Below are 19,784 nucleotides of genomic sequence, written 5' to 3'. Positions count from 1 at the left end.
CACTTGTGTCCGGCACCGATGCCCTCAGGGCAGCGCTGCGCATCACGGGCGTGCGCGGCGGTCAGCGCGGGCCTTTCTCCCCGCCGGAACAAAGACGGCGCCGGTTCCCGCCGGACGGGTCGGTCCTTTGGCAGGCTCCGCGCCTCAGCGCGCCCGGGGCTGCTCCGTGTCCCGCCGCAGCCCCGCGGGCCGGGCCGCCCGGCCTCCCCCGCCCGCCCCCGCGGCCGCCGCCCGGCACCTGTGCGGCCGGGCCGGGGAGCGGCGGGCGCGGCGCCTGCGCACTGGGCGGGCGCTCGCCGCCAGGACCGCAGTCACTTCCTGCCCCCGTGCCCATCCGGCTCCGGGGTCAGCGGCCGCCGCTCTGGCGGGACAGGGGCGAATAAAGTTTAATTCGGGCAGGGGGAAGCCGCCCGTCCTCTGCAGGTAGGGCCGGCCCGCAGCAGCCGCCCGTCGCGCCCGCCCCGTCCGCCCGTCGTCGGTGCCGCTGTCACCTGCGGCCGCGCGCCCCTCCCGCCCGGGCTGCGCGTGGCGGGCGCGCCCCGTGCGGCCCCGGCAGCGCCCGGGAGCGCCCGGCCCGGCGGCGGGCGCGCTGCAGCCCGGGGCCGTCGGGGACGCGGCTTTCCCCGCGGGAGCCCAGGGACGCCGTCCCATCGGCGGGGCTGCGGGACGAGGCTGCGAGGTGCGGACGGAGCGCGGCGGGGCCGCCCACGGAGGGGGCGCGGGGCCGTGCGGCCGAGCCGGACTCCGCGGGGCGGGCGGCGGCCGGGGCTCTCCGCGCCCGCCGGGGCGCAGGGGGCGGGCGGGAGCGGGGCCGGGCTCGCCGCGGCCGTTGCAGGGGGCGTCGTGGACCCGCCGAAAACAATGGGAACTTTCTCCTGCGCCGGCGGGGCCGCTGCCTCCGGCCTGCCCGGCCGTAGCAAGTGGGTGTGCGGGGCTGGCGCGCTCCCGAGCCGCTGACACCTAATTTCCTTGTTTTAGCAGAAACGAGCTGCTGGATGTAGAAGGAAAGTAGGTCGTGCGCACGGAAAATGCCTCTAAGGGACAAGTGTTGTCAGACTGACCACCATCACCATGGATGCTGTGAACCAGGTGTGTGATGCTCTGGCTATTTTGCTGATCTCGTTCATTAAAAGGTTGCAGAAACTGTGGTGAGGGTTGCAAATGTATGTCGTTAATGTCAGCTCTAGGTATAAAAAGTTTCTGAATTTTGGTTGGAAATGTTTTTTTTTTTTGTATCCTTGAACTGTTGCCTTAAAATAATTCCAGGAAGAGAATATTGTGCATCGTGGATGTGAGATAATCCTCAGGCCACCACATGGGCATTGTATGCAGCGAGCAGAGGAAGGCAAGAAGTTGTATAAAACAACTGACTTGTTTCCAGAAAGTTCAGTGTTCTCAGTGGGTTTTTTTGGTTTTTTTTAATGGTGTTTCTGGCAATCATTTGCATTTGTTGTTTATATTTTTACTCTGTCTTCTCTGATGAATTCTGGAGAAATTGAAGAGAAAAACTCCACCAAGTCCTAGAACAACTCTTTACATTCCATGCCTGAGTCATATGAAAGGTGCCATCAATGGGAACTGTAATGAATATTCTGAAGGTTCAGCCAACTTGTTAGATACTTTTGATGTTATTTTTTTTATTATTACAATTTATATTTTTAAAGGCAATTTTGTTTCTTTTTTGCCTTGTTATAAAGTTTATTTGTATGCTTTCATTTACATTTTTGAAAGAAGGATGCTATTTGGATGCTTTCACTTTTGTTTTGAGAAGAAATGCATCAGTTTGGGGAATTAACAGATGCAAGTGTGAGCACAGTGACTTTGATTATGCCCTTTTAGTGAAATGTAATTTGAGAGTAGATACTGTCCAGTTAGTAGAAACATTTCTTTGTGTTGACGATGCAATGGTTTTGAGTTGTTCTAATGCTTTAAAAAAATGAAAATATTTTTCTTGCCTGACAAATTAACAGTGACATGTTAGGTCTGCATCACCTGTGTTACTCCTCTTGATGTCAGTAAGTGTTGTATATACATATTGGGGGCTGTAAACAAATCAAAATGTTTTGTCTTGAAGTGTAGTGAGTAGGGTGGTAGAATACAATATGTCATTAGAGATCCCCAAATGATTAGCTGATTTGTTGTGGTTGTTATGTGTTTGTATATATAATAGTGTATTATGGGACCAGGATAGTTGGGTAGAGTGTTCATCCTGTTGTCCTTTTTTATTGTGCTTTCTTTTCTGTTGTTCTTTTCAGCTAGAATTTATTTATAACCTTTTATCTTTTATCTTTATCTTTAGCTCAGTGTTACTGTCAAAATCTGTTAAGTCTTTTTCACTTATTGTCTCTAAAAGATTCATACTATGCCTCAACTGGCATTTATTAAAAATAAATTTCTTAGAGATCTCAGTGCTTCGTTTAGAAATGAAAACCTTAAAGTGGGGTTAAAATCAAACCAAATGGTTAAGGTGAGAGACAGTTTATGAAGTGCAAGGCTGGCTATTTAGTCAAAAAGAAATATAAAAGAAGACCTAACTAATGATTTTGCAAACACATGCTTCAAGAAGTGTTCTTATTCCTGTAAATTTGGGTTTCCATCTGGGCAAAGCTTAGTTGTCATATCCATATACAGCAGTGGCCTGCTATTAATTTTCATGTGCATAAATACTGCTATTGGAATGGCTAAAAATTCTAATTAATATATGTTTTTGTTTCAGCAGCTTTTTGCAAAGAATATGATGTGGAATGAGACATCAGAAATAAAGTATTCCCTCAGCAGTTTATTTGAACCTGAAGAGTTTACTGAATGTTGTTTTCCTGGTTAAAAATACTATAATAGGGTGGGGTTTTTTTTGGTGTATGCTATGCTTGTGCTTCTTTTTCTGATCATTGCTGCTTTAAATTTGGCTTCAGTGTTTAGGTGCATACTGGCAACACTGAAGTCATGTCGTGTGCTGTGCAGTAGTTGGTAATGCTGGTAATAATTTGGTATTTGGTAATGCTCTTTTGTCCATGTTTGGTTATAACAATGGGAGTTGAGTAGATTGTTCCAGGGAATTACTTCCATTGATGGACAATTCTAGTGAGTTAGTTTGGTTTTATATATTTATATGTTTCTGTGTTTGTTACATGTAGCTTTGAATACACATTTTTTTAATTGATCAAAATGACAGCAAACTGTGAGAAGGTATCATGTCTGGAAAATTCAGTACTGACTGTTTTTTAATTCAATATAAGTGAAAATTTTAGAGTACTACTTTTACTTAGGTCTGGCTGTTCATTTTAGCTGGTTTACTGTATGTATAGAAAATTCCTAAATTACAGAAATCACCTGAGTGTTTTCTAATGGTTTATTATCCTTTTATATATTTCAGTGCATCTGTTGGAACCTGGTGATCCTCCATTATTGCAGCAGCCTCTGCAAACATCAAAATCTGGTATTCAACAAATTATTGAGTGTTTTCGATCAGGTAGGAAACCATGCCTGACCCTTAAGAAGTTCATTACCTTGTTAAAGGAGTTATGTTTATTCAATGTATTAAACTAACCAGCACCTGACTTTATGCATATTTGCAAAATATTTGTAGATTTTTGGAATCAGGTGTTCCTTTTAATAAGAGTTTTCATAGAAGGTAATGAAGATACAGATCTTGCTGTATAGTTATCCTTCAAAAACCTTGAAAATTAAGTTTGTTTTTCTGCTTTGTGTCATTTCTGCTGCTATTATCAATAAGTTTATCATAAAACTCCTGAAGTGAAGAGAAAACTTTATCATTAATGTCTCAAGTTGTTTTATCGTATTACTTTTAAGGTGTTCCTTGATTGATTTTGGGAGTTGCAATACATAGCAAGAAACAGCTAAGTATTTGGGAAGGCATGCCAGGGATGATTGCAGCCTTCAATGTTTTCAAGCTGTTTCTACACTTCTGATGTGGCAAACCAAACATTTTATTTTCACAGCTCTTGGTCTTAAGTGCTACTATCTGTGTGTTTCTAGATTTTTTTGCATAGAGCTTTTAGGTGTATGAACTATGTCATTTATAAAAGCACTGCTGCTGTGCAATGAGATGCACGCCTGGCCTGAGTCTTGTAAAAGGGCACAGTTTTTAAGTTGTCCACTAGCATTTCAATAACTTAATACAAAAACAGGATGTGAGATTATTCATTAATAACCTATTTTAGTTTGCTTGAGATTGCTTGAGGCCTCAGATATGCGTGACAGGCTTCTTCTGCTTGAAGCAGATTAATGGAATATCCACTGGTAATAGCACAAGCTACTTGCAGGTACTTTGTCTCTGGCCCACTTAAATTGATAGCTTCCTTTGATATCATCAGTCACCTGCATCAGGGAGGTTGGACAGAAGGCAAGAGGACTTAGACAAAGATTTTACTGGCTTGTTCTGAACAAGCAACGTTTCATTATGGAAAGAGTATTTGATTCTTGAAGTAAAGGAATAGAAATTCAAGATATAACAGTTTAAATAATGTTATCAAAAGCTTCTGTCATTCAAAGCATTAAGAATAAAAAGTGAATATGTATCTATTTTTTTCTAAAAAAGAAACTGCTTGCAAAAGGCATAAATTTAGGTATTTCTGATAGAGAGATATTTATGACTGGTGTTCTCTACTGATTCCTTGTGACTTTGATGTTATTCTAACATCAATATTTACAAATATTAACAGAATTTGACAAGGTATCACCTGCATTACCATCACAATATACAATGAGATGTAACTATAAAATAGAGAAGACTGTAAAATAGAGAAGACGTGACTATAAAATAGAGACTTTTCCAGTAAGCTAGAGGCAGCATACACTGGCAGAAGATTGACTTGTTGCCACAATCTGCAGTTGGTGAAGAACAAGGAGATGATTTTGTTTTCCTCTGCCTGCTGTGTCCACAAGACCAGTGGATATTTTAAATTTTTTTGCTGTTTCCAGGAGTTTCTGAATGTCTGCAGTTTAATTTGAAAGAACCAGTTATTTTTCTTTACTCCCATCTGTGAAAAGTTTCACTGTTGCATAAGGATAATTTGAAGCCAGAGTGATTACTGTGTCATATACAGTACGATCTCCAGTATATCTTAAATCCTTTAATCTCATCTAGTAATTCTTAAATCCAGTAATTTGTATTGGAAGAAAACATTTCACTCCTAAACAGGAGACTGAATACCAGTATAACAGGAGAGGGAATGAGGAACCTGTGTGTCCCTTGGTTGGGTAACAGTGGAGATTTTTTTGAGACAGAGGTTTGTGGCTAGGGCATGCATGGAGTTTTATCTACATGGAGCATCTTCAGTTTTGTTCAGCTGGATTTTCTTTATATGCAGAAATTCAAATATTGGTTGGTGAGATCTGAGTACACAACTTGCTTTTGGGGGGAACTGTACAGTTTTTATTTGTTGTTATATCTAAATATTTGTCCAGTAGTCTGTTTGTAAAAATGCACGTCAAATGAAGGTGAGGTTAGTAACACTCGAGGAAGGAGCAGTGGATATGGCTTGGCAAGGCATGGGAGGGGGCAGAAACTGTGATAGCCTCAGGTGGTCAAGTGTGAATACCATTTTAAGGAAATGTTGAAGAAGACACTATTGTTTGCTGAAACTTGGATTTAAAAAGCTTTGTAGTACTACTATTGCACCAAGAAATAAGTTTTCTTGGGAAGCCCATTTGTAATGAAGAACTAATGCCTATTATGGAATTATTAACTTTTGAAAGATTTTAAGTTAGAAAATAGTTCTGCAGTGTGACTGCGTTTGATCTTTGAAAGGAATACTTAAAGGAAATGTGATGAGAGAATACTTGACCTTGTAGTTCAGCTTGAAGAATGTTTTGCTGCTGCTGTTCCATAAGTGTTTGATATTATTTATTCATGGTCCAGTTTAGTTATATTTTTGTTCATTCGATTAGTTTTGAATAATTAAATTCTAAGAAAAATCAAACAGATAAAGTAGCTGAATTTGGTTAGTTAGTGCATCTTTCTAATTTGGGGTGGGTAAGCATCATTTAATAATCAATTGCTAATTTTAGGCTTTACATTCATAATTTTCATGACATGAAAAATGAAGGAGTAAGTTTGAAGTGTAAAAAATGACAGGAGCTGGAATACTTCAACAATGCTATCTAACTATCTTTGTGTACAATGCATGATAGTCTGGAAAGCTGGCATATTTTGTCACACTCCATGTTTTAATAGAGATCTTTCAGATATGTGTTTTCCTTTCATCAGGCTGAAAATATGCCTATATTTCTATTATCTGGCCTGTCATCATCTTAAGACTTGGGTCTGGTTATGTGTAGTAACATTTCTCGACCTGTTAGTTATTCTCTTTGGTCTATTTCATGCTTTAGTTTTTTGCCTCACCAGGTGCCATTTCTATGTGAAATAGCTGTATGTATCTTGTTTTCTTAGCACTGTAGGATAACCCTAAACAAACTGCAGGCTTCTTTAAATGCTCTAGGTGCTTATTCTTTCCTATTGGGCAGTTGTATTGTAGAACCAAGTACCGTAGTAAGCACTCTTTCCTAATGTTAGGTGTGAGTTTTTATTGTAAATCATTGCATTTTCTCTGTAAACTGTAGTGTGTGTAACCACTGAGGGGTTTTTTTCATCCTAGTCTTGTCTTCATAGTTGAATTTGGAGCATGTATTGTCAACTTACAGTACAAACGAAGTAGCATTAACAAAAGATAAAATACTGTTACAATTATTCATGGTCTAAAATGTTTCCACTTTCATGGGATGATGTGAATTAAGAGATGAACAGAAAGCCTTCCTTAAGTGTAATATTTCTTTTATTACAGGAACGAAACAACTTAAGCATATCTTGTTAAAAGATGTGGACACCATTTTCGAGTGTAAATTGTGCCGGAGTCTCTTCAGAGGATTGCCAAATTTAATTACTCATAAAAAGTTATATTGTCCTCCGAGTCTTCAGATGGATGATAGTAAGTCTTATTAATTTAAGTGTTTAATAAAGCTTTGTGAAGTTGAAAAACTTACCTTTCTTTACCATTTACACAAACATACCTGAAACAAAAATGAAAAAAAACAGAGGTGGATCTAAATTTCTGTAGTAACATATGTAGATCTCTTTTATGTTATTGAAGGAGCTGCAGCAATGACTTTATGAGTTAACAACCAAGAGCCATGCCAATATCATCATTAGATAGCTAGTTTATGCATCTAGCCTTTTAATTAAGTGTCATTCTTAACGCTTTCTATTCCTTTTTCCCCTTTTTCTTTCTCATCTGTCCTTTACTGTGAAAGATACCAAAAGCATGACAAAGGACTGGGAAACTAATCTCATGGAAAACAGTGGCTCTTACAGGGTGTTTCAGTTTTAGGCCATCATAGCTCTGATGGACTTTGGCTGCTCCTGTGGGGTGACCTGGGTCAATATCCAGAATATTCTGCTGTACTGAGGAAGCCCTTACAGTGCTTTTGTCATGGATGCAGTCTTTTGGTCTTAGTATGAAACACAGACTAAATGTTTACCCTTTTATTTAAGGACCTGTGCTTGAATAATGCTGTCTCTTTTCCCCTGCTTCACTTCACTGTATGCTGCTTTAACATCTTCTGAGTGATCATGCCTAGCCCAACATCTTTGTTGTAGAAAATAAACTTCATTATTAAAAGAAGTAACTTAAATGATGAGGAAAAAACTGAGAACTGTATTTTTTATGGAAAACCAAATTTTTTACAGTCTCATTCCAGTGATGACTGTTTGTTAATCTGAGTAAAGTTGATTAATTTGGAAATATGTCAGCATTCAAAAATGTTTTGTAAAGCTAATTATCTTGATCTCTTAACTAGATCAGTATAGGTGCAATGAGGATTTTTCTTTCTTGATTAATGCCTTCCTGCCTCAATATTTCAAAAATTAGGAACAAACAGAGATATACTGTGACGATTCTCTTCACACATGGAGTAGGCTGAAAGGAGAGGGTGAAGAGGTTGATACTGTCACCTTCCTTAAATGAGCTTGCTTGGCCAGTTGGAGAGTCACAGAGCTTTTCTGTGAGAGGAGGTGGCTTGTAGTTTCAAAGCCAGGTTAGAGGTTCATGTGACTTTAGATGCAATAGTTTCTAAGCAAGGTAAGGTTACCCTGAGGAAAGACTTCATGTCCAGCTCCTGGCATTCTAGTCTTCATTTAACTTTCGTATTAACTTTCATATGTTAACATGAAATAACATGCAGATAACATACAAATAAAATAACTTCCACTGTTCACTATGAGAGGTGCAAATAAAAGGAATAATACTACACACTCTGAATTAGACTCTATGAATACTTGTGCTTTATATAAAATGGAGTGTAGCTGCTGAACTACAGCAAAAGTGGGAGCTTTTTCAATGAATAAAAGATAGTGAATAAGAGGCAGGAATAAAAGTTCAGCACACCATGGTGAAAAATTCATGTACTCAGTGTAGTCATGAAGTAGTCTTAAAAGGTGCTGTAAAATAGGAATGACTTTTTAGTCTTGGTAAAAACTATATAGATAGGCTCATTTGAAACTGACTGTAAAAGCTGTTAAAAATTCAGTGTTAAAAATGGGTTTGGAGCAACAAAACAGCCTATTTTTGTGCTGACACTTTCCATGTGTTGCTGGATGTGTGGAAGGAATAACTCTGACTGTGGGTTTTTAATTAGCTGTTACCAGGACTCACATGTTTAAAATTATCCCCAATAATTTGAACTGTGTCATCTCAGTGCCTCACCTTTTTGCTGTAGGACTCTGGCTTCCTAGTTGTGCCATTGCAGATGCTTTGAGTGTCACACTGGGAACCAGAGCACTGAACTAATTTGGCATTTCAAAAGAGAATATTACTGAGACCTGTAAAATATTATCTACTTACATCTTCGTGCAATGCTCAGGTTACACAGATGTTTCATTCTTTGGTAAGGATTGTTCAGAATTCACAGAGAAGAGCTTATTTCCAGAATTAGGTTCCTTTATTGAGAGTGCCTGTGTCCCGTAGTAGGAAAATCAGTGTGTAGTGATACTTCAGGCTTAGTTGCACACCTGCAGAACAAGCTCAGTTGAATGATGTTATTTTTGCAATTGATACAGTTTTTTAAAGACCAGCTTAATTCCAGTCATACAAATTTCTAGTTCAGGTGGCTTTCACATTAGCACGCCAGGAGGGTTATTTCCGATGTTGGCTTTTAATAAAAAGGCAACTTGTAATGATTACTCAAAGCCTTTGAGTGTTAAGAGAGTACAAAAGAGGATTTGTGGAAATATGGAGAATGAATTCATGTAGTGGTTAAAAGCTGCTTTGAAATTTAAGTAATTGAAAATTACCAAATCATTAAAAAATACCCTTTTCTCTTTTGACAGACCTCCCAGATACAAAAGATAAGCAGAGTCAAGCCATAAATGACCTTCTTGAAGCAATCTATCCAAGGGTAGATAAGCAAGAATATATCATTACATTGGAACCTATAGAAACTAATCAAAATGCTGTATTTCAGTATGTGTCAAGGACTGATAGCCCAGCTGAGAACACAGAAAGTAGCCATACCCCTGATCAAGCTCCAGTACAGGTACAGGAACCCAGCACTGAGCAACCCAAGACTGTTTCAGCTCCAGCTCCAGCCCCATCTGGGGAGACTGTGGAGTTACCTCCTGCTGATCCTGTTACAAACAAGGTGATATCTGCTCCTGAAGAACAGCCACCAGCAGTAAATCCTGACTTGGACTCTCTGGATAATTCTGATTATGGCCACCAGTTGATTTGTTGCCTCTGTAGGAAGGAATTTCATTCAAGACGCAGTGTACGCCGGCACATTCGAAAAGTACACAAAAAAAAGATGGAAGAGCTAAAGAAGTACATAGAAACAAAAAAGAAACTAAACCAGTGCTCTGCAAAAGGACGAAATAAGAATGTTCTTGTAACATTAGGTAGAAGTTGTCCTGTGTGTTATAAATCATTTGCCACAAAAGCCAATGTAAGAAGGCATTTTGATGAAGTTCATAGAGGATTAAGAAGGGATTCCATTACTCCTGATATAGCTACAAAGCCTGGGCAACCTTTGTTCTTGGATACAGTTTCTGCTAAAAAATCTTTTAAGACCAGGAAACAAAAGTCGTCTTCAAAGGCTGAATACAACTTAAGTGCATGCAAATGCCTTCTGTGCAAGAGAAAATATAGTTCACAAATAATGCTGAAAAGGCATATGCAAATTGTTCACAAGATAACTCTTTCTGGAAAGAACTCTAAAAGAGAGAAAGGACCCAACAATACTACCAATGGCACAGAAATAAAAGTTGAACCAGCAGATTCTGTAGAACCTTCACCGCCTTCCATTGCGCTTTCTCCACAGAACGAATTAAAGGGAACAAATCATTCAAATGAGAAAAAGAACACACCATCAGCACAGAAAAATAAGGTTAAACAGGACCCTGAAAACCCTAAATCAACTTCTAAATCAACCAATAAATCAACCTGCAAATCAACCCCTAAATCAACCCCTAAATCGACCAATGCATCTGCTGCAGGTGGCCAGCAAAAAACCAGGAAGCCAAAACTTTCAGCTGGCTTTGACTTCAAGCAGCTTTACTGTAAACTCTGTAAGCGCCAATTTACTTCGAAACAGAATTTAACAAAACACATTGAATTACACACAGACGGGAATAATATTTATGTTAAATACTACAGGTGTCCCCTGTGCTCTTACGAAACGCGCCGCAAGCGCGATGTGATAAGACACATAACCGTGGTTCATAAAAAGTCGCCTCGCTACCTTGGGAAAATAACTGCAAGTTTAGAAATAAGAGCAATAAAGAAGCCAATTGACCTTGTTCTAAATAAGGTGACAAAAAGAGGCTCTCAGAGGGATGAAACAAAACAGATTGGTTCAAAACAGGATGTCACCTCTAATTCTCCCAATAAAAAGTATGAAGGAGCTGATGTTGGCATTGAAGTAAAAGTAACAAAAAACTTTTCTCTGCACCGATGCAATAAATGTGGGAAAGCATTTGCCAGAAAAGCTTTTCTAGAACATCATAAGAAAACCCACAAAGCAAATGTATCACATTCACCTGAAGAAAGTAAAACCAAAGGCAGAAGTACAAGATCTAAAGCTGTTGTCTGGTGAGGAAAAAGAAAAAGTGTTTTGTCTTTTTTTTTTTTTTAAAGAAAACCCCAACAATACCATTGCATTTCTTTTGCTGTTGTTGATTCATTGCTGAAAACGTATTTTCCCATAGATTTTATGGTTTAGTGGCTTAAATGCAAAAGTAGATGTCAAATTAGTTTCTTTTTTTGTTATAGCATTTTGGAAAAGAGTTTATATTTGTTATTGTAGAAAGGTGGAATATAGATTAAACTGTACTAAGTCAACTCTTTAAACTGTCTTAAGGCATCTCTTGTAATCAAGCTAATATACATACACTTTTCAAATAGTAATTTTTTAAAATTAACAATAATTTTGTTTGGTGTGAATAACTTAACTCATTTAATTAACTTTGCTGTGACCTCTTGAAGAAGTACTAAAAGTACTAAAGTAAAAGCTGATAACAAAAAAATCTCTATGAACTTACTGGAATTAGCATTTGTGAATTTAAATTTTTATTTTAATGTGTATTGCCTATACACTGTCGACAAAAGTGCATAGAAAAGATTTTTTTAGTATAATTTGGTTGCTTAGTCACTTTGATTTGAAATCATGGGTTAGGTGCCTGCAAATACTTCTGAAGTCATGAAATTTAGAATTTCATTCTTTTAATGCTTATTTATATAAGCCCGGGTTTGGAGACTTGTTGTCATTTAGTTTTTTAAATTGTTCAAATCTTATCAAAGTTTTTTGCTTTATGCATCCAAATGTATTCAAGTCTGGCCTAGAATTTTCTAAACTTCTGCTTATGTGGTACTCTGGGAATTTCTTACACTTGGAGGGGTTGTATTTGTAGTTACTCAGTTTTCCATAGCCTTGATGTTAAAGGTGGCCTATTTTTAGAGGACCTTTTAAAAAAGAAAATATTTGTGTGCAGTCATTTTGTATTTCAAAATGACCAACTGCTGAAGGTTGGGGATTGTACAAAAATATGATGAAGAGAGACTGTAGTGATACTTGTAGGAGTTTTTAACATCCTTATTCAGAATCATCTTTCGAGCATATTTGGTAAAAAGAAAACTCAGTATTTGTGCCTTGTTCTGTATTTCAACTCTGAAATGCTATTTTCCGGGAGGTGACTTGATTTGAGTTCAGCTTTCACAGTGAATAACCACCTAGTTATGTTAAATTGTGATGTGGTGCTTTTGTGACTTTCTAATAAATCCTGAGCAAATTAGGTTGAACTTCAAAAATGAACTGAGTTGAACCCTGAATTATGCTGAATTCTAGAGGGGAAGTGACTTCTGCATTTTGAATAAGAATTAAAAATTTAACCTTATAAATTATTTGTGTTGTGTAGTTTAAAACAGAATTATATGGGTAAACTCAAAGTATTAATTTATTCCCATTTCTCTTCAGATAGGTTCAAGTGATGTTCGGAAAGTTTGAAGTTCATTTGAATGAAAAAGACTTTAATTTGTTGTTGGAACTGCTAATTTTGGTAATGGTACTATAAGGAGGAAATACTTTCATAAGCTGTTTTTTTTCTTATTATGTTAATAATCGTTCTGACTGCTTGTAGGACAGTACCACTTCCCAAAAGACTCAAGTAGTTGAAGTAAAATGCACATGCTCCTAAATTAGCACTTATCCCTATGTAGTTTGACCCAGTGTAGAACAAACTTCCTGAAATTGAAAAAGAGTATACCAGAGTCAAGGTAATGAACAGCAGCTTTGGAAGAAGGTGGTTTTTCCTCCTTTAAGAAATCTTCAGAAAACTCACCATGCATACTGGTCCTCCCTGGTAGTGCTAATTGATGGACAAACTTGGATGTGATATTCTACTTTGGTAAACATTGTATTATATACTGTTTTAAATTTATTACAAATGAATGTATAAGAGCAAACAATGTAGTGTTTATTGGCTGAATTCTACTAATTTTTAGTATTTGCCATAGAATTTATGGCAAATACTAAGTTTTTTCATATTGACTAATTTCCCAATTTAAGGACATTCTGAATTTCACTGTGCTGAAGTTGCTTCAAAGACCTCCATTTTATTTCCATATGTGGTTCATAAGAAAACTTTGTAAACCTGTAGGAAGTTTACAAAAATATCCACATTCCTCTATTCTTTAATTTTTAAAAAAAATTTACACAAGCACTTTAATGATAGTTGCAGTTTATTTTTTCAGTTTATTTTTGAAAGATCAACACACTAATGTTAATATGAAGGTAGTGAATATTTGCTGATGTATTATAGACAATCTGTGCACAACCACTTATAATGTTAGCTTTTTTCATTAAATATTAATACAAAAAGGGAGGATAGTTTGGGAGAAACTCAAAATTTATTTTCTCTCAAAATTGTAAATGACCACTGTGGGTAGCACTTGACTTTGTGTAATTGGAAAATGGTTTAGATACCTTTTTTTAACCTTTTAATCAAGATTGTAGTAAAACAGTTGCATGCCTACCATTATGAAGTTCTTGGCAGGTTTCATGCAATCATGAGTTTTGTTTTGGGTTTTTTTTTGTTGTTTGGGGTTTTTTTTTGTTTGTTTGTTTGTTGGTTTTTTTTGGTGGTTTTTTTTTTTTTTTTTTTGGTTTGTCTTTTTTGTTCATTGTTTTTATTTTTTACCTTTTAGAAAATATTTTGTTTAGTGATTTGTGTCAAATTGCTACAATTTGAAACGTATTGTACATCAGAATAAGTACCATGTTTTTTATATCGGTTCACTCCCTTACTTAGGGAGGTGCCTCATGTTCATATATACTTTTTTGTATAAAATATATCTAAATGTTGATCACAAGATCAGGAATAAAAATGCTTTTATGGATAGAGAACTATTTGGCCCTGTTAGTGCATTGCACTAAAAATACTGTGAATGGGAACTAAGATTGTAGCTTTGCTCAAAATGTTCTATATTGAATGTACATGCTTTTGTTTGGATAAATGTACTGTATTTGATGGAAAATAAAGCAGACTGGAAATGATTTTTAAGTGGGCATAAACAAAAAGATGTTGTGTTTGTAAAGTTGGGATATCTCACTCCACAATTGGAAATTACATTGTTTGCATTTTGTAAAGTTTTATTTGTTGATCATTGAAGCTAGTTTGTAATACTCTGTTGTAATAAATGTGGTGTTTTTTTTAATTAAAAATTTGGCACTTGTGGAGTGAACACTTCACACTGGTGGTCAACCCTTGCTGTATTTTGGGCAAACACTGCTCATATTGGCCTTTTGTTCCTTGTAAAGGAATCTCCTCCTTAACTGAGGAACACTTGTTGTTATTACCCTTTTAGAACAAAATATTGAAAATATAGGCTATGCTGGGATTTTTTTTTTTTTTACAAGAAAATAGGATTACCTAGCTTTCCATTGGAAAGAACATTGATGGCTGCTGAAGGTTCCTTGTTTTCATGGCTGGATATAAAAAGGAACTGCCATAACCATTGTTTATTCTTTTATAAAAGAAGACAGGCTATTCATCTAAGTGCATTTTAAGTCATGTTCCTGAGTGCCTGCAGATTAAGATTGGGAAATTAAAAAGCAAACATAGGGATAGAATAATTGTTCATTTCTCAATTTATCCTTGTGGTTTCTGCTGTCTGTTCTGGGTAAGTCTGTAATCTGTGTCTTGAGATACATGAAGATGAAGTTAGTCCTGTGTCAAAGGTATGCTTTCTGCTCACCAGCACACCGAATATGAGTTTTTAATCAAGATGCAGTCTTGCAGCACTGGTGGGGTGCATTGGTCTGGCTCATTTCACTCACACTAGCCAAAGACAAATGTAGCTTCTTTTAGTGGACCTTCAGAATTTATGTTTAGTCTTGTTGAAAGAGTTTTTTATTTAGAATGAATGTGAGATACTTTACAGACAACACTTGGGATGATCTAAACATTTTGTAAGCAAGTCTGTCCTTTTTTTTTCCTTTTAAGTGATACATGTCTTCTAATGCCAAGGCTTGAGGGGCTAACTTTCAGGGACATGAACTCTTATTTACCAACAAGGGAATCTCACTGAAATGGTGGCACCAGGCTTGCTAAAGTCTAATATACTGATGCATGTCTCAGAATCATCTTTAATTGTCTCTCAGCTGAGGTTGTTGGTCTTCCTGGTTTTATGGTTTTGGTCTTTATTTCTAGAATGGTTTCTGGTTTTATGTTTTGGGACGGTCTTTTTTACCTGAAATGTTTGATTTCTGTATGAAATGTCTGAAATGTTAGGCTTGAAGTCCTTGTAGTGCTTTTGGTAGTGGTTTCCTCAATTTTGTAGGAGAATAAAGAAAGCTAGCTTAGATAGTTGATGATCATTACCACCTTTTGGTTTGGTTTCTTTTGATGGTATTCTCTTGGGATGAATTTAAATCTACTGTGTGAAGGATTTGTGTAACCGATTGTCCTCGAAGTACTTAGAAAATGCTGTCAGTTTTGAGTGTTGGCTGAAAGAACTGTGAGTGGGTATTTTATGTCATTCCCTTGTGCTGAACAGTGAAACACACCAGTTGGTTAACCAAAGGTAGAGAAGCATGTTGGGCCGTCAGTGATTTTATTAATGGAGAAGCTGTGGTGTTTGTGCTAATGAGGAGACTTGCAAGAGGAACTGCTGGCTGGGTATAAAGGTTCTCTGCTCATCTTGAAAAGGGTATCAGAAGGGAAGCTTCAGTTCCCTTTTCTAGGGAGCTTGCTTCACAGTATCCATCAGTTGCAATCTTAAAGTAGTAATTTCATAGACACAAGGTGGAATGTAATTTGAAAAGCTAATTGTTTGGGTTCATTCATCCCTTTGGGTATTATCAAGATACTGGCAATCTTAGTAGAAATGCTGTATACTTGAAATAATATCTCAATTAGGAAACAATATCATTGACTTCGAAAGATTTAGTGGGAAATGGAGATCACTTGAGCCTTTGATAGCACATAGACCAAGTACATTTTTCTGCAAAACAGATGAAACTATATGTTGTTTCACTGCATTGCTAGGAACAGTACTGTCATGGTTGTTTCAAAGTCTGGATGGGTGAGGGGAATTTGCTTTTTCATCTTGTTCTAATATTACTCTTCAGAAGTAGATTTTATGGTGTTTTGCCTCAGTTATAGATAGGATTGAGGTTCTCTGTATCAATAATCCACTGCACTAAATTCGTTAGCATCTGATAATACTGGTATTTTTTGTTTTGATGCTTTCCTGCTGTTTCAGTCTTAAGGCAACTCAGATGTACTGGTCTGTGTTCTGAGCATAAACCTTTCCAGTGCTAGTTGGTCCAGCTCTCTTGGCTGAGCTGGATTTGCGTTCACATTATGTGCTTTGAGCCCGAGAGCCATCTCCTTTATTAGGGGCAAAACAAGTCTACTTTGATGTAATTCCACAGCTGCTGATGGAAGAGTTTAGGGGGCTCGGTGGCACAGCAGAGACCAAAAAGCCCAGTCCAGGGTTTGCAGCAGATCTTATGTGTGCATGTGCTTACATTTTTTTCACTCTGTTGCTCAGATGTTTTCTTCTCCAGGATGTTGTGGTTTTACAGTTCTCAGCTTGTGACTTTCTGCAGCAGACAAAGGGATTGTTTGAAGTTACTGTCTCGTGGCAAGGCAGTTTGGGTGAATCTTAGATTGAAATAGATGTGTAAATTGTAATCAGTTTCCTTCATAACATCCATCTAAATTGCAACCGCTACTCACTCTTTGAAGAAACAGCTACCTAGGAATGAACAGGCCTTAAATGGATGCATCATCCTTTAAATATGTAAAGCTGGATTTTCCATCAAAAATATATTCCTTTTATTGACAGATAAGGAGATCAGTGTTTGGTCTCAGGTATAAAAGTGGTAATAGCTTTCCAAATTCAGTGAGACATTTCTGTGCATGGTGTCAGACTGGTAGGAGATTAGGTGGTGGCTGGGTTGACAAGGCTTGGGATCGGGTGTGTGTGCTGTTTCAGAGTATTTGTTCCCATTAGTATAAGTGAGGAGAACAAGGTGCAGGACTTTGTTGACCTTGCTCAGAACTGAACAGATTGTAACTTTGGTCTTTTTTATTACATCTCTGTACATAAATATTACCATTTGCTTCCTCAAGGAACACTTGCATATGTGAACAAATTAAGCATTGTAAAAATGGGTTTTGACACTGAAAACACTGAAGGGACTGGTTTCTTAAGTGTCAGAACGTCCTCAAGCTCAGGCTGGAATCGGTTCGGTTTATGCAAGTCACTGTTTTTGCAGTATAACAACATGCAAACACCTCATCAGTTGTACTTCATCTGGCATTTGCTGTTCTGAGTTACTGTTTACTTATCATAATTTCATACTTTTAACTCCAGAATTTGCTTTTCTGCTCTTCAAGATGATACTGGAGCTATTCCACTTCCAAGAGTTATTTTCAAGTTTTTGTTTTCAGTAAGCTCTCTTTCAGTTAACAGTTACCTTATCTGGGTGCAGTGGTAAGATGTTTGCTTTTCTTGTTTTCTCTTTCTGTAACTGTTAAAGCAAGTAACTGATGGCAGCAATGCACAGTCAAGTACTCGGTTATGTTTTGACTGAGACTTTCTGAAAGAGATTTCGTCTTATCAAAATGTACTGAGGAGTGTGGAGGATGCCTTTGAAACTGAGTGCCTGCTCAGCTCCAGACTGACCCACAATGGTTGGAAATGGCCAGCAAACTACTGGCATTCCTGGCTTCCAAACAAGACTGGTAACAGACTAAGATACCTCTGCATCTTGAAAAGCAGAAAAAAATGTTTTTGTGTCTTAGAGTTAATTTTCTTATCTTAGTAGATTGTTTGCCTACACCAGTATAATGCAGGACAATATAATCCAAAAGTAGTAGAATTCCGAATATATTTTTAAACATATTTTGAGGAGTAAGGCTTACTATGGGAGCAAGGTTCTGTTAAAGAAGGAAAGGATAAGAATATGTCACTTTGGTAGCTGCATTAGCACAGCTACAAGACAATTTTCTTATTCTTTCATAAAAAGCCTCTTCCCTTGTGGAAGGTGCTTGCTGTCATTTTTATATTTCCATTACTCACGTGTGCAGTTCCCAGTTCAACTTTTAATATTTTCTGTTTGACTGTAGTCGAATTATCCCAAATTATCTATGTGCTTATCATGTTAGCTTCTTTGAACCCCTACTTTTTGAAGTGGAATTTTTTGTTTCTGTTTTGAAAGCTGCTTTAAAAACACTTAGCATTTGATAGTGTCGGATCAGTGTTTTTGGTTTTTCCTGGAGGATGAAGTGATCCAAACACCACTGATTTGGGCATTCAGATTTTGGTTATGGAGTCTTCTAGAGGGTGATTTTGAAAAAGACAAGAAGAGATCCAGGCAGGAACAATGTGGATCCTCTTATATTTATGCCTTTAAAAATAGATTAGAGAAACAACTGCCAGAAGTAATATTTCTCTCCCTGCACTAGGCACCTGATAAATGGGTTGAGAACTTCAGTCCATGTCTAGCTCTATTTTCTCACTGTTTCTGTGTACCTGAATTAGAAGTGAGGTGTTTATTTTTCTCTTGTGGTGGTGGGTTTTGGTGTGGTGTTTTGTTCTGTTTTGTTTTGGGTTTTTTCTATTTTTGTTTGTTTGTTTGTTGTTTGTTTGTTTTGTTTTGTTTTTTTCTTTTCATTTATGGTAGTGTTCTTGGATTGTTTTCACAGTTGTTGTTTGTAGAGGTTGAAGGTAACATGTAACTAAATTCAAACCATTACCAAATCCTGGTTTCTGCTAAGGGACTTGCTGCCTTTGGAGCTACAGTTTCTAACTTTGGAGCAACAAATAATCAATCAATAAAATTAGTAAGAGTAACAAGGTAACTATGGCAAGACTCATGAAAGCACTTGAGGCTGTTGCTTTTGTTTTGAACTGCCTCATACTAGGTGCGTGTGAGAGGAACAGGGTAATTCCTTCAGCATTCACTGCTTTAAGAAACAATTCTTGTATTTGCTTTGGTATAAAGAGTGGAATGCTTTGGGCAAGTGTTTTTTGTGCTCACAGGAGGGGCAGTAGGGCTATAGTTATTATTAGGCTGTGACTGTACGCTGCCATAATGGCACATCCTCTTCCCTGGACCAGGGAGACTGGAAGAGGAGTCAGAAGAGCCTGGGCCTGGAAGAAATCTCCCTTTTGCAGTGGTGGATGCAAGCAGAGCAGCAGAAGGAAAATCTTTCTGTGAGGGCACCTCAGGGTTGGTGAGGAATAAGGTTTTTCAGGTTTGCACTGACTTTTGAGGAAGGGAGCCTAAATATTGGTAGGGGGCCAGTGCCACGGAAACCCGACAATGCCCGGAGCACACCTTGGTGCTTTTCTGGGATGGAAAGGGTGAAGTGAAGTCGCCCTGCTCCGCCTGAGCTGCTGTCCGACTCTCAGAGAAGCGCATGCCGGTCAGTGACTCGGTTTGTGTCGCAGCTGTTTGCAGAGGGCCCTTTCCGCCGTTCCCGTTCCCGGGCTGGGTGTGCGGGGCTGAGCCGGGCGCTGCCGCCAGGGGGCGGCCGGGCACAGGCACGGGCCGGGCACGCCGAGCCGCGGGGAGCTCCGCAACGGGCTCCTGCAGGGGCGTCCGGAAAAGAGGCGAAGACAGGTTACTGTGGAAGGTTTCATTAGACCTCTGACACTGGAACGAGTCATTATGTGAGATCTGTAAGCAGTTCGTAGGTTGTGACATTTGAAATTCTTGAGTGATGTATGTAAGGTTTGCGACTTAAGGTTTGCTTGATTGCACTT

The 19,784-nt window shown here is 38.5% G+C and overlaps 1 protein-coding gene across 6 annotated transcripts in view; it reads left to right on the top strand.

The window, feature by feature from the left end:
- Positions 1 to 292: 292 nt before the first annotated feature.
- The window catches only part of ZNF800 (zinc finger protein 800), a 52,768-nt gene continuing 33,276 nt past the window's right edge, over positions 293 to 19,784 (top strand). Inside the window, exons 1-6 of one of the 6 annotated variants that reach the window (XM_063396794.1) lie at positions 294 to 423; positions 979 to 1,089; positions 3,374 to 3,469; positions 6,804 to 6,947; positions 9,344 to 11,099; positions 12,481 to 15,386. In XM_063396794.1, the coding sequence (XP_063252864.1) occupies positions 1,029 to 1,089; positions 3,374 to 3,469; positions 6,804 to 6,947; positions 9,344 to 11,099; position 12,481 (2,058 nt within the window). In that variant the 5' untranslated portion in view covers positions 294 to 423; positions 979 to 1,028 and the 3' untranslated portion in view covers positions 12,482 to 15,386. Of the gene's footprint in view, positions 424 to 539; positions 680 to 978; positions 1,090 to 3,373; positions 3,470 to 6,803; positions 6,948 to 9,343; positions 15,388 to 19,784 lie in introns of those variants that run through there. The other 5 variants (XM_063396792.1, XM_063396795.1, XM_063396790.1 and 2 more) reach the window with 5 other exon arrangements.

Source organism: Prinia subflava, chromosome 4 (assembly GCF_021018805.1).
Source record: "Prinia subflava isolate CZ2003 ecotype Zambia chromosome 4, Cam_Psub_1.2, whole genome shotgun sequence".
Taxonomy (NCBI): domain Eukaryota; kingdom Metazoa; phylum Chordata; class Aves; order Passeriformes; family Cisticolidae; genus Prinia; species Prinia subflava.
This window is presented reverse-complemented; position numbering and strand designations above follow the sequence as displayed.